The 12,316-nt window shown below is 38.0% G+C and overlaps 2 protein-coding genes and 1 pseudogene across 2 annotated transcripts; all 3 read left to right on the forward strand.

The window, feature by feature from the left end:
* The first annotated feature begins 767 nt into the window (after window positions 1-767).
* LOC136067704 (serine/threonine-protein phosphatase 7 long form homolog) lies at window positions 768-4,830 on the forward strand. The gene is made up of 7 exons (XM_065773914.1): window positions 768-875; window positions 969-1,744; window positions 3,271-3,358; window positions 3,527-3,906; window positions 4,069-4,156; window positions 4,325-4,720; window positions 4,777-4,830. Exons 1-7 carry the CDS (start codon window positions 768-770, stop codon window positions 4,828-4,830), a joined length of 1,890 nt encoding a protein of 629 aa, XP_065629986.1.
* LOC112016853 (uncharacterized) lies at window positions 4,820-5,772 on the forward strand. Its single transcript, XM_024049325.2, has 2 exons — window positions 4,820-5,589; window positions 5,679-5,772. Exons 1-2 carry the CDS (start codon window positions 4,836-4,838, stop codon window positions 5,726-5,728), a joined length of 804 nt encoding a protein of 267 aa, XP_023905093.2. The 5' UTR covers window positions 4,820-4,835; the 3' UTR covers window positions 5,729-5,772.
* A 2,003-nt stretch (window positions 5,773-7,775) lies between these two features.
* LOC112016856 (transcription initiation factor TFIID subunit 4b-like) lies at window positions 7,776-11,203 on the forward strand (annotated as a pseudogene).
* The last annotated feature ends 1,113 nt before the right edge of the window (window positions 11,204-12,316 follow it).

Below are 12,316 nucleotides of genomic sequence, written 5' to 3' on the forward strand. Positions count from 1 at the left end.
CAAAGACAACCTTAAATATTGAAGGAGTGAAATTAAGTTATGTACAAATTGTTATTGGTACTAGGAGTAGGAATACTCTTAGAGCTCTTTGTTAATTTTGTGATATGGCCATATGGGATAAGTGTTTGGGGCTACTTTAATTGGAATACAATTCAAGTATTGCTTCTCAAAGTCTTATTCAAAAAACATAATACTTCTAAAAGAAGTTCTAAATATTTGTTTTCTCAAGGGGGTATATATATTTATATATACCTCTAAACAAAATAAAAGCTAGAATGAAAAAAATAACAATACAATAACATTATACTGATACTTGTATTTATTTATTAATTTGACTGATATGGTGCAGTGTGTTATACAAAGAATTTATGCCTCTAACTTGGTACATTATGACTAATTGACTAGCAAAAAGTGCAACAGTAGGCAGTTTCCTGGTTAGTGTAGTGTTTGTGAATGACTCATTTTAGCAAAAAGTGCAACATTATGACTCATTTTAGAAATTCCTTCCATCTGAATGTTGCCCCTTTCTCATTTATTTATTTAGGGGTAAAAATGTTTTATCGTGTATGTTGATGTATGCTATTTCTATTAGCTGAATATGCTGTAATCTACTTAACATTCTGAAGTTTAATTCATTTTTTCTCATTTTAGATTTATATTATTGTCATTTTCAATCAAATATGTTTATAATTAAAAATAAATACATCAAAAGAGAAGAAAGTTTATGTATTTGAAGTGAATTTTCCCCTGACTGTTGTTGTCACCAAATGGCAGATATGAACCCAAATGAAGCGGGACCCTCTATACAGACTGTCTTGACGAGGCAGCCTATGCATCGTTCAAGTTTGCTTTGGAATCCTCCTTTGGAAGGCGAGGTATGCACTTGTCCAAAATCGTAGTCAATATATGTAGTAGAAGAGTTTTGGCATTTAAGAAACATAATTAATACTAAGTTGCTTTGTTTGCAGGGAGTGCCAGGTGTACTGACTTGTCGTCACCGAGATAAAGGTCTGCTTGAAGATGGTGCAGTTTTAGATCCACGGATTGCAGCTTATATCACAGCTGCAGGGTTAGATGGGCTTCTTCGGGTCCCACATATGGACCTTGACCATGCATTGATCACGGCGTTGGTGGAGAGATGGCGGCCGGAGACGCACTCATTCCACTTGCCCCACGGTGAGATGACCATCACGCTACAAGACATGGAGGTTATAATGGGGGTACCTGTAGATGGCTTGCCGGTGGTGGGATATACTGATTTGAATGATTGGCCCCACTTCTGCTACGAAATGCTAGGACATAGTCCGCCGGGAAGAGATGTTGGTGATAGACGCAAGAACGTTGCAGTGATAGAAGGGCCGAGGGTAAAAGCCAAATGGCTTGAGGATCGGTTTAGCAACCCTCTCCCAGCGGATGCCACTGATGAGCTTGTTCAGCAGTATGCTCGGTTTTATATACTGGGGTTGTTGGGTGGTACGTTGTTTATGGATAAGTCAGGCGAACGGGTCTCAATTATGTATTTGCAATTTTTCAATCCAATCAGCAACGGAAAGAAGTATAGTTGGGGTAGTGCAGCACTAAGTTGGTTATATAGACACCTCTGTAATGCATCAAAGAAGACATCGAAGCAGATTGGCGGTGCACTGCTCTTGGTACAGTTGTGGGCATGGGCGAGGTTTCCACATATATGTCCTGTGATGAGGCATCCACACCAGGCATTGCCCCCAGGTCCACTTGCTATCAGGTATGTAGGATCGTAGATAGTTATTGTTTTTGCATTTCCGCATTAAGATATTAATTGAGAAGCTTGGGAAATCTAAAACAAATGCTTACTACTTGGTAATAAGATATTAATTGAGAAAGCAATTAGAATAAATTAAAAATTGAGAACTGAAGGGATTTGTGTACAATTAGGCAACCACTCCAAAAATCAAGGAGAGCTTGACATTGCATCATGAAAGTTGTCCTAAGGATTGAGGTTACTCAAATACATGTGTCTAGTAAAAACTGACAGTAATTGTCAAAATGCAAGTATAAATAGAGACTATATGAGCAGGAGGGACAAGATTCATGTTAAGGTCTTAGATGGATTGGTTTGATTAATGGTGGAAATTGTTGTGGTTGTTTAGAGGGAAATTAGAATGTCATGTAGCAGATAGCGATTTGCAAGATAGGTAGATTATTAACATGAAAATCAGCTAAATAGCAGGAAACAAGCCTTTATATGACTGGCATTTGTCAAGATAGGTAGATTACTGTTGACTCATGATTGAATTTTGTTATCTTATTGGATGCATCATGATTAATTTGAGGTAGCAGATGGTACTAAAATTAAGTTTTGGTTGGATGTTTGGTGTGGCTGCTGTTTCTTATTATGCCTTCTTCTTCTTTTTATTTTATTGTCTTTTTAATATTTCCTGCTGGAAGAGTTCTGATTATACACTGCTGGAAGAGTTATTTGGTATCGTATTAATATAATTTTTTGGTGTGGAATTAGCTACTATAGTCCTCAAGTTTGAGCATGTAAATTCAGATATGTAGAGAGAGTTTAGGCAGGAGGTCTTTTTAATGAGGTGTGTTGAACCATGTTATTTGCCAAAATTTTGACTTGGGATATATGTTCTTCATATCTTGTTTGTTGAGGTTGTGTAACTAGGCTTAATCTAATTGTTTGTGGGCATTAGAGTTATTTTTGAAGACTTAATTCTGTGGAAAAACATGCAGCACAATAAAGGAAACATAGCAGTGATTGGCAATGCCTAAGGTTTTGTTTTAAATATATTTTGTCACTCTTGATCAATGTCAAAATTCAAATTTAAAAACACAAATCATATATTTCAACCATGGTATAGAATAGTCTAGTTGAGAGGGTGGGTTTTGAGTTCAACTACGGTGCTCATTCTGTTTTTGCACATGCACTTTTACTAATATTGGGTTAGCTTCAATTTTTGGGATAACTATAGGAAATTCTTTGATGTTTTAATGACAACCTTGAATACTCACTCTTTTGAAACTACATGGATGACTTAATAACAACCCCAAGGGAGTAGCATAATTGGTTGGGGACTTTTCACTGTTGTTCCTCTTCCTTGGGGCCAAAACTTGTTCATTTAAAAAAAAATGGATGACTTAAATGACAACATTATCTACCTCCACTTTCAAGTTTCAACTCTTTGTCAATGGCTTTGATGAGCTTTGCTTATTTCATTATCTTAAATTTACTTAAATACTTGTTTGATTCCCTTGATTTATGTCTCTATTGTTTGCTAGATGGAAAGGGGCTAAGATAACAACCGAACATGGAATGCACGTCCTACGCGCCTATCGTGTGTCGCTTGCTTCACTACGGCCAAATCAGGTATCGTGTCTTACAATTTTGCTTTGGCATGAATAATTTGCTCTTGGAATGAATAAGCATTTTTTTTAATTTCAGAATGCTCATGTTACATGTATTGTTGACATTCGTTACACATTTTTTCTAATTTTATTATTAATATGGTTGTTTGCATCGGTTGGATCATTGCAGATTGTGTGGGAGCCATACAAAAATTATTTGCGTTCCCTTCCCGCATATTGTAAGGCAGGCCAACACATATGGAGGTCTATCGTGCCACTCGTCCATTTTTGGGTGGTTGAAGGGCATCACCCTGAACGTGTTCTCCGACAGTTTGGGATGAAGCAAGACATACCACCAGATGTCGATACTTCAATTGAGCTTCACAAGATAACTCTCCAGGGCAAGCACCAAAAAGACTGGGCCCAAGAACATGCCACGCATATTGCTGAATGGGCTGCGCACGCCACAATTGCCAATGCACCGCCCTTTCATGGGGAGATGAGCTACAATGACGAGTATATGGTGTGGTTTCGTCCCCGTACTGTTCGCCATATAACAAAAGAGACCTCGTAAAAAAAAAAATGGATGACTTAAATGACAACATTATCTACCTCCACTTTCAAGTTTCAACTCTTTGTCAATGGCTTTGATGAGCTTTGCTTATTTCATTATCTTAAATTTACTTAAATACTTGTTTGATTCCCTTGATTTATGTCTCTATTGTTTGCTAGATGGAAAGGGGCTAAGATAACAACCGAACATGGAATGCACGTCCTACGCGCCTATCGTGTGTCGCTTGCTTCACTACGGCCAAATCAGGTATCGTGTCTTACAATTTTGCTTTGGCATGAATAATTTGCTCTTGGAATGAATAAGCATTTTTTTTAATTTCAGAATGCTCATGTTACATGTATTGTTCACATTCGTTACACATTTTTTCTAATTTTATTATTAATATGGTTGTTTGCATCGGTTGGATCATTGCAGATTGTGTGGGAGCCATACAAAAATTATTTGCGTTCCCTTCCCGCATATTGTAAGGCAGGCCAACACATATGGAGGTCTATCGTGCCACTCGTCCATTTTTGGGTGGTTGAAGGGCATCACCCTGAACGTGTTCTCCGACAGTTTGGGATGAAGCAAGACATACCACCAGATGTCGATACTTCAATTGAGCTTCACAAGATAACTCTCCAGGGCAAGCACCAAAAAGACTGGGCCCAAGAACATGCCACGCATATTGCTGAATGGGCTGCGCACGCCACAATTGCCAATGCACCGCCCTTTCATGGGGAGATGAGCTACAATGACGAGTATATGGTGTGGTTTCGTCCCCGTACTGTTCGCCATATAACAAAAGAGACCTCGTATTGGGACACTTTGGTAAGTTTACGAAGAGATTGTTTTGTTATAAATGTACCTTGCTTCACATAGTTTAGATCAGCCTACTAACACAACTCTTGTATATTTCTGACAGGTTGAATCACAATTGAAGATTATGGCGAAGTGCGAACCAGGGTCTGAGATCTACACCGACTGTATTAAGGCCTTGCAATCTGTTGAAGAGATTGGTCGGTTGACCTTGGACGATGCACGCAATGTGGGCAACACAAGTGAACCGGCTGTAGGGCGTGGTCGACAAGCAAGTGGACGTGAAGGGCGTGGAGGCCGTCAATCTAGTCAGCGTCCCACATCCACTCATCCTCCCACACCTGTGCCCACATCTAGTCGGCGTCCCACATCTAGTCAGTGTCACACACCCATGCCCACATCTAGTCGGCGTCCCACATCTGGTCAGCGTCACACACCCGTGCCCACATCTACTCAGCGTCCCACATCTAGTCGGCGTCACAGACCCGTGCATGACCACACCATGGAGGAAGCAAGTCAGACAGCAGATGACATGTGCTTGGACGCTGGTTATGACATGGGCTCCATGGCACACGATGATGCGGGTCCATCCCATACGTGCCCACCCACATCCCCTACTACATCCCCGTTGCCCACCACCTGTACGTCTCCCCCACTGACTACCGGCATTGCCCCCACAGATGTACATGGTAGAGATGAGATGAGATTCATGCCCACTCCTAGGCTACCCACCCCTGGTGCTGTCCCCCCTGAGTTTGTGCATACTGAGTTCATCCAGACACAGATACCCACCCCCCCACCAGAGGCTTCACACATTGAGGGTCGACCGCAAAGGCCGCAACGGACACGGACACATCCTCCTGACTGTGGGACTGGACATGGTACTATAGTTCGATTCAATACCGATTACATATATATTTCTTTATAATTAAATGATTTGCATATTAGTATTTGCTTGTGTTCTTTTCAGGCAAGGTGAGACCAGTCAAGGAACCAGTGAGGAGAAGAAAACGGGGATAATTCAAGAATGGTCGAGAATCAATGCTGCTTTGGTAGTTCTAATTGCTTAATTTTCCTTAATGGCATATATTGATATCTGCTCAAAAGCCTCGTTGATTATAGGTTCTAACTCCATCTACGTTTGTGCTTTGTTTTTAGTATATTATCAATCAAAACATAGTTACAGTTCCTTTTTTTTTTTTTTTGTTGCTGAAACATAGTTACAGTTCTTAGGTGTTCTACATTAGCTTCTCCAATTATAGTCTAACTGCATTTATTTTCATTTTTCTTGAGAAAGTTAATATTAATTTTGTTGTATTGGTCAATGCAAGAATTTTATTGTAACTAAGGAGTTTGTACCTCAGTTTTGCCCATATATCACAAAACCCACCTAGCTACACAATATTTGTTTGTGTCTGAATCTTTTTGTCCCTTTTTTTTTTTTTTTTTTGGTGTATTTAAAGATTTGGAAGCAAAAACTGGTGCAAATGGGGGCTGCAATATAAGAGCACTTGTCCAAAAGGGTCACTCATGTATTTGCAAGAATACCTATCTATGATTTCTTTTTCCCCATTAATAACTAGTTTTGCCTGTGATTTCTTTGCCCGTCAAGCATTTTAGACTGTCTTTGGCCAATTACAAGTTGAATCTTATGCATGTGCTCTTAGTAGTGTCTATACGTTTGGACCAACTTTTAGAGCTGACAACTCTCACACTTCCAGGCATTTAGCTGAGTTCTGGATGGTGGAACCTGAAATAGCATTTGCAGAACTTAAGGTATGTGAAACCTATATCTTGTATGGTTATTCCATATTCAGTTCTTAAAGCTTAACTCTCTCTGTTAATGCCAATATGTACACTATAGTATTTTCCAGTTTGGGTATTGCTAAAGCTTGTGTATTGGAAGATCTAAGAAACTCTAGACTTCTCTCTTCACTATGCAGTGGTGAAAAGGCCTTCTTGGCAGACCAGCTAAGCTGGTGGGGAACGAATTACTGGAATTTTGGCATGCTGCCATGTTTGAACGTAGGGAACCTTGACAAAGGCCTTCTATTCACATGATTAGGGAAATCTCCCACTGATATATAAGGCTGCTTAGGTTGAAATTAGTGACCCCAAAGAGTGTGTTGAAGAAAAATTTGAGCCTTAGAATGGCAGCTGCAGTAAGTGTCCTCTTTTGGGCAAATATGCAGATAACTGCATTCTCTTTACCCATCAATACCCCATTTCATATAATTTGAAGCAACTTTACTGCAATTTATATTGCTTATGAAGTATAGTGTTGCAGAATATAAAGCTAGTTTTTTCCCATTTGCCTTTCTAGCAGAAACTTGCTGACATGGCTTAATGTGCTGTGCTCCAAAATTGTTTGCTTTTGCTCAGTAGGTAATAGAGGGAAAAATGTCATTGACTTTTGGTGTTTTAATTTTCTTTACCTCATAAGATGACTACATCAAAATGGTTGTAATTGCTTAAAATTTTGTGATAGTATTAAAGTGACAGTTGGACTGGCCATTCATACTATATTAATGACTGTTATGAAATTTAGGTGTTTATGAACTTTGCAAGAAAGAGCACAGATGGGTTCAGCATTGGCAACATTTTACTCGATTTTTCTGGAGGAGTGGCAAATTATGGACAGATGGCTGTGCAATCTATTGATCAAGGTTTATTGAATTCTTCCTCAGTTGTAGATCTTGCCATCTAAATTTATCCTCCTTGCGACATATTATCCTAAAACTTGTTGCTTTTTTCAGATTCTTGGGTGAACTTTTATGGAAACATAGGGAAGACATTGCTATCTCTGGTATAGAATATTTTCACTTCTCTAATTTATTTCACTTTATTTGCCTCATTATTTAAGTGAAATTTATTTGCCATACTGAAAGCATGTCTTGAAGCAAAAGTTAAGCGAGTTGTTGTTGTGTCCTCTTTTGCTGCTGTGGCCATGAATCCAAGTTGGCCCAAGGATCAAGTGATTGATGAAACATGTTGATGGGAGGAAAGTATTGAGGGGTTTGCCACCCATTTTGTCTCAGACTTGATGATTATTAGGTAATAAACTACAATGCAGTACTGAAGAAAGTATGTCATACCTTTTTTTTGCTTTTAAAGAAGTTTATTGCTCTGATATTTATCTGGCTTGTTGGCTTATATGACTTTGTTTATCAGGGTACTAAAACGGGGAGGAAGATTCCTTTGCCTTGAACTCAGCCATGTGGAAGTTCCTATATTTAAGGAACTGTGAGTATCCAATAATGCCTTTACTTGGGAAAAAATCTGTATTTGATCAACTGTGTTTGTAGCTTGGACAATCTCATATTTTCTAATTAGTGTCATCGACATCACGCCTTGTAACAATTACGTTTTTCATGAATTTTTCTAACTTGAAATTTGACTTCCTTAAACACACCTTGGAGGGCTTTAATTTTCACATGACCCTCATAACATGTTTATTTCATGAAGAACATAATATATTGCCATGTTACATCTTTCCGGATAGATTTCTCACTTTAGAGAAAATCATGTTCATTTTGTATGAAGAACAAAGTGCCATTACAGCATTTACAGTTTTCAGATGACAAATTTCTCAGGCTATACTGGAACCTTTCTATTTTAATCCTCTCTCTGCAATATTTTTCTTTGCTGCTGTGTGCTATCTCCTTAATTTAGTGCTGCTCATTTTCTTATGCAGGTATGATTATAATTTTAAAATGGACTTGCTTTCTCTCCGGTTTACTTTGTGCTGCAAAAAGCCTTCTATTGGCCAGAGGAAACCACTCGAAGCACATGGTTCATCACCATCTCTGCCAAGGTGTATAACTTTTTCTGTTGTACTACAACTTGAGGATGATTATCAATGGTTTCAATGTGATTTTGTTCATTTTCCACATTAACATTGTGTCAAACTCTTTCTTTATGTAAAATTTATCTGATATCCTACAGTAAAAAGCAAAAAGTATCTGGGGCCTTTTCAGATCAAAGCATTGAACAACTAAATGATGTCACTGATGTCAGTGGAGTTAATCTTAGGGTATGTTATTCTCCCATTTTAGTTCTGCCTATTGCAAAGTATAAGCTAATTAAGTTAAACAATTGACACGTAAAGTAGACAAGCTCAAAACTCTCTGTCATTCTGCTCTTAAATAGGAAGAGGAAGAACAGCTATTTTCTGGGCCCAAGGAGGACAGTCGAGCTTCAGAAGCATCTCGAAGAGTTGTGCAAGAAGAAGAAGAAAGGCTGATTTTGCAGAAAGCTCCTCTCCAAAAAAAGGCTGGCTGAGATCAGTTAGGCACATTAGTTGATACCTCTTTATAAAAGTGTTCTAATTGTACTTCCATTCACTTTGTGCATGTCAACAAAAATAATAGACCTTGATATATGGTGCATGTTTGTGTTTGTCTGTCTGGCAGTGGCCAAAAGTGGTTTGAAGTGTATAAGCACCGATGTGGAGCGATGCTTGTCACTGGTGAGATGCTAGCTATTTGGTCCTTTTTCTTTATCAAAGCTTACAAGTTACATGTTTTCTTATGCAATGCAACTAAACCTTCAGTGCGTGGAGGAAAGAATGCGCGGACTAATAAGTAATCTAATCAGACTGTCAAAACAGGTCAGGTTTTTTCCTCTTTTTTTATTCTCACTTGAATTATCGATGATTAAATGGTTCTGAATTTTAGTGGATCATTGTAGCGGGTTGATATTGAGAAACCAAGACACCGAACTGTTGTCACCTCAGATGTTCAACAACAAATCATGACAATGAATAGGTAAATCACTTAGGGTATACAGGATAATTCATTTATATTTTCACCACTCAACCAAATATCAAAATTCTTGACTTTGCTATCTGCTTCGGTACAGGCAAACAAAGAGGAAGATGACAAAATGAGGACAACAGCGGCAAACGTTGCAGCCCGTGCTGCTGTTGGAGGAGATGACATGCTTTCAAAATGGCAACTAATGGCTGAGCAAGCCCGGCAGAAACGTGAAGGAGGGGTGGATACATCAGGTTCTCAACGAAGTAAAGATGTGAGTCGCAAGCCTTTATCAACATCTGGAAGAAAGGACATCCAAGAAACAGAGAAAAGGGGCAATGCAGACTCGAGTTGCTGCTTCTGGTAAGTGTGCTTTAATTTGGTTTCAATTTTGAAAGTTATGTAGCTGGCAATATGCTAAAGTTAATGTTAGATTTTATTACCACCAGCCTCGTCCAACAGATCTGGCAAGCAAGATTTTACTTATTTTATTTTATTGTTAGTTTAGTTGATTATTTGTTGATTAAATGTCCTATATACCTTCTCTATGTAGTGTGTTTCATTGAATTTGCATCCCCACCCCCCTCCCCAAAATTCTTTTTCTTTCAGCTGGGACTGTTAGAAAATCTGGAAGGAATCTTTGGCAACATTAAATTACCCAGCCTGGGGTTATGGACTTAGATACAAGTATGGTTTGTTTAAGCAGCGAATTACAAAAGATGGGCAGGAGGAAGTTGCTGAAGATTGGCTTGAGGTATGCTGATTACCCTTTCTTTTCTTCCCCTTCCAAGTGCTTTTAATGCCGGGGAGCACACCAAAGCATATGAGGCCCTAGCAAATGCTGAGAAGGTCTGGTTGGATAGTCATCATTGCATAAACATTTTCCTTGATTTTTTGACTACTATAAGTTCACGTCTCTTACATTTTAACATAAAAGATAGTTTAGGGCCATAGTGAAATAGTGTTGCTGAGATACATAGTGAAATAGTAAAGGATGAAGTATTTAATGCATATTTTAAGGTACATATATCAATAGCTTTTTCCCCCCTCTTTCTCTGATCACAATGCAATACAGTTGAATGATTCTAGAAAAAAGTGGGGTTATTTTTAGCCAATGTCTACAATATTGTGAAACATGCTCATGTCATTGATCTCTACCCTACAATGCAATACAATTTTTTGCTTGTAGATATGTCTCATCAATGGATACAATTTATGGGCCAACTGGCCTTGCTATGTCTATGTCTTTCCTAATCTTAATTTAGCTCAACTAGGCTGTCTTTTCTTATCTGCCTTAGTAAATGTTGCTTGTAAGACTTTTAAGTCTCTATAATCTAACATTTCATGCAATGTTTGAAAGTTGAAAGTTGTATCATTCCTCAAAGAGAGGAATGGCTCTTGCCAATCATGTAAGCGCCACTTTAGTTCTCTATTTGTTTTTATTTTACTAATTTTTTATGGGATTTATTTTATATTGGTTATTGGTTTGTAGTTGCTTATATAACTACAAACTTGAAAAAGTTAATCATGGGTTCAACCCATATTCTCCTAATCCAGTAAACACTTTCTTTCTGTAGCTGTCTCAACTCATGGTTTCTGTATTGGCAGGTTTACTGAAGTGCATGAAGAAGAAAGGTTGAGTTCTGAGAAATTGCAAAAACTGGGTTGGAGTTCCCGGCCATTGAAGGAATCTTTAATTGATTCCGTTGAAAACTATTGCAAGGCTGGACTCATTGATTGAAAACATTGGATTGTAATTTTTATCTTCCCAACTAAGTATAAGTTTCATAAAGTCAAAATTGAGTTTGGACCCGCATATCTTCTGGCATGTGTCTACATATCACTATTTCATTCAGTCTGTTATACCAAATTTTAATCTTACTTGTTAGTATTCTCTTTTATGTGGTTGTCTTTGGGATAAGTGATTACTATCTCTTATTTAGAGCGAAAAGGAACTCTACATGTTGGGTTCTACCTGTGTTGGTATTAGATGTTAAAGAAATTAACTTAGCAGCTTCTTCTCAATTCATTTAAAAAACATTGTTGATTTGTTCTCTCTATGGTGTAATAATTGTCACAAAGTCTCAGTTGGCAACTGCCCACAACGTGAGCCACTAGCACAGCCTAAAACCTTTTTTTTTTTTTTTAATAAAGAAGAAAAGTTTTAAACTTACCCAATAAATTTTTAACTAATTTTGTCTTTAGAAATTTAGTGATTTTTAAAAATCATATATATATTTTGGGAAAACTTTAAAAACTTTAGTTAGCTAACCATAGTATACAAATTGAATTAGCCTTAACAACTTTTAAAAAAAAAACTGGCTAAAAAATAAGGCAGATTGGTACCCGACTTTCACAGACTCGGGTACCAATCTGCCTTAAGAAATTTCTTTTGGAAAAAACACTAGGCCAAAAAAATTCCCAGCAAAATGCAATAAGGCAGATTGGTACCCGAATTTGAGAAACTCGAGTACCAATCTGCCTTAACAAATTTCTTGTAAAAAAAAACTTGGCCAAAAGATTTGCAGCAAAATGCAATAAGGCAGATTGGTACCCGAGTTTGGGAAACTCGAGTACCAATCTGCCTTAACAAATTTCTTTTGAAAAACACTTGGCCAAAAAAATCCGCAGCACAAATTCAACAAGGCAGATTGGTACCCGAGTTTGGGAAACTCGAGTACCAATCTGCCTTAACAAATTTCTTTTGAAAAACACTTGGCCAAAAAAATCCGCAGCACAAATTCAACAAGGCAGATTGGTACCCGAGTTTGGGAAACTCGAGTACCAATCTGCCTTAACAAATTTCTTTTGAAAAACACTTGGCCAAAAAAATCCGCAGCACAATTGAACAAGG

The sequence above is a fragment of the Quercus suber genome, unplaced genomic scaffold (assembly GCF_002906115.3).
Source record: "Quercus suber isolate HL8 unplaced genomic scaffold, Cork oak 2.0 scaffold_82, whole genome shotgun sequence".
NCBI classification, from domain to species: domain Eukaryota; kingdom Viridiplantae; phylum Streptophyta; class Magnoliopsida; order Fagales; family Fagaceae; genus Quercus; species Quercus suber.

What these genes read in the sequence shown, in the direction of transcription:
- LOC136067704 (XM_065773914.1), top strand. Translation starts at nt 768, where the DNA reads ATGGCAGATATGAACCCAAATGAAGCGGGACCCTCTATACAGACTGTC. An exon ending in ATCCTCCTTTGGAAGGCGAG is followed by an intron (nt 876 to 968) that starts GTATGCACTTGT and finishes CTTTGTTTGCAG; the next exon opens with GGAGTGCCAGGTGTACTGAC. An exon ending in CCTCGTATTGGGACACTTTG is followed by an intron (nt 4,721 to 4,776) that starts GTAAGTTTACGA and finishes CACATAGTTTAG; the next exon opens with ATCAGCCTACTAACACAACT.
- LOC112016853 (XM_024049325.2), top strand. Translation starts at nt 4,836, where the DNA reads ATGGCGAAGTGCGAACCAGGGTCTGAGATCTACACCGACTGTATTAAG. An exon ending in TGACTGTGGGACTGGACATG is followed by an intron (nt 5,590 to 5,678) that starts GTACTATAGTTC and finishes TGTTCTTTTCAG; the next exon opens with GCAAGGTGAGACCAGTCAAG.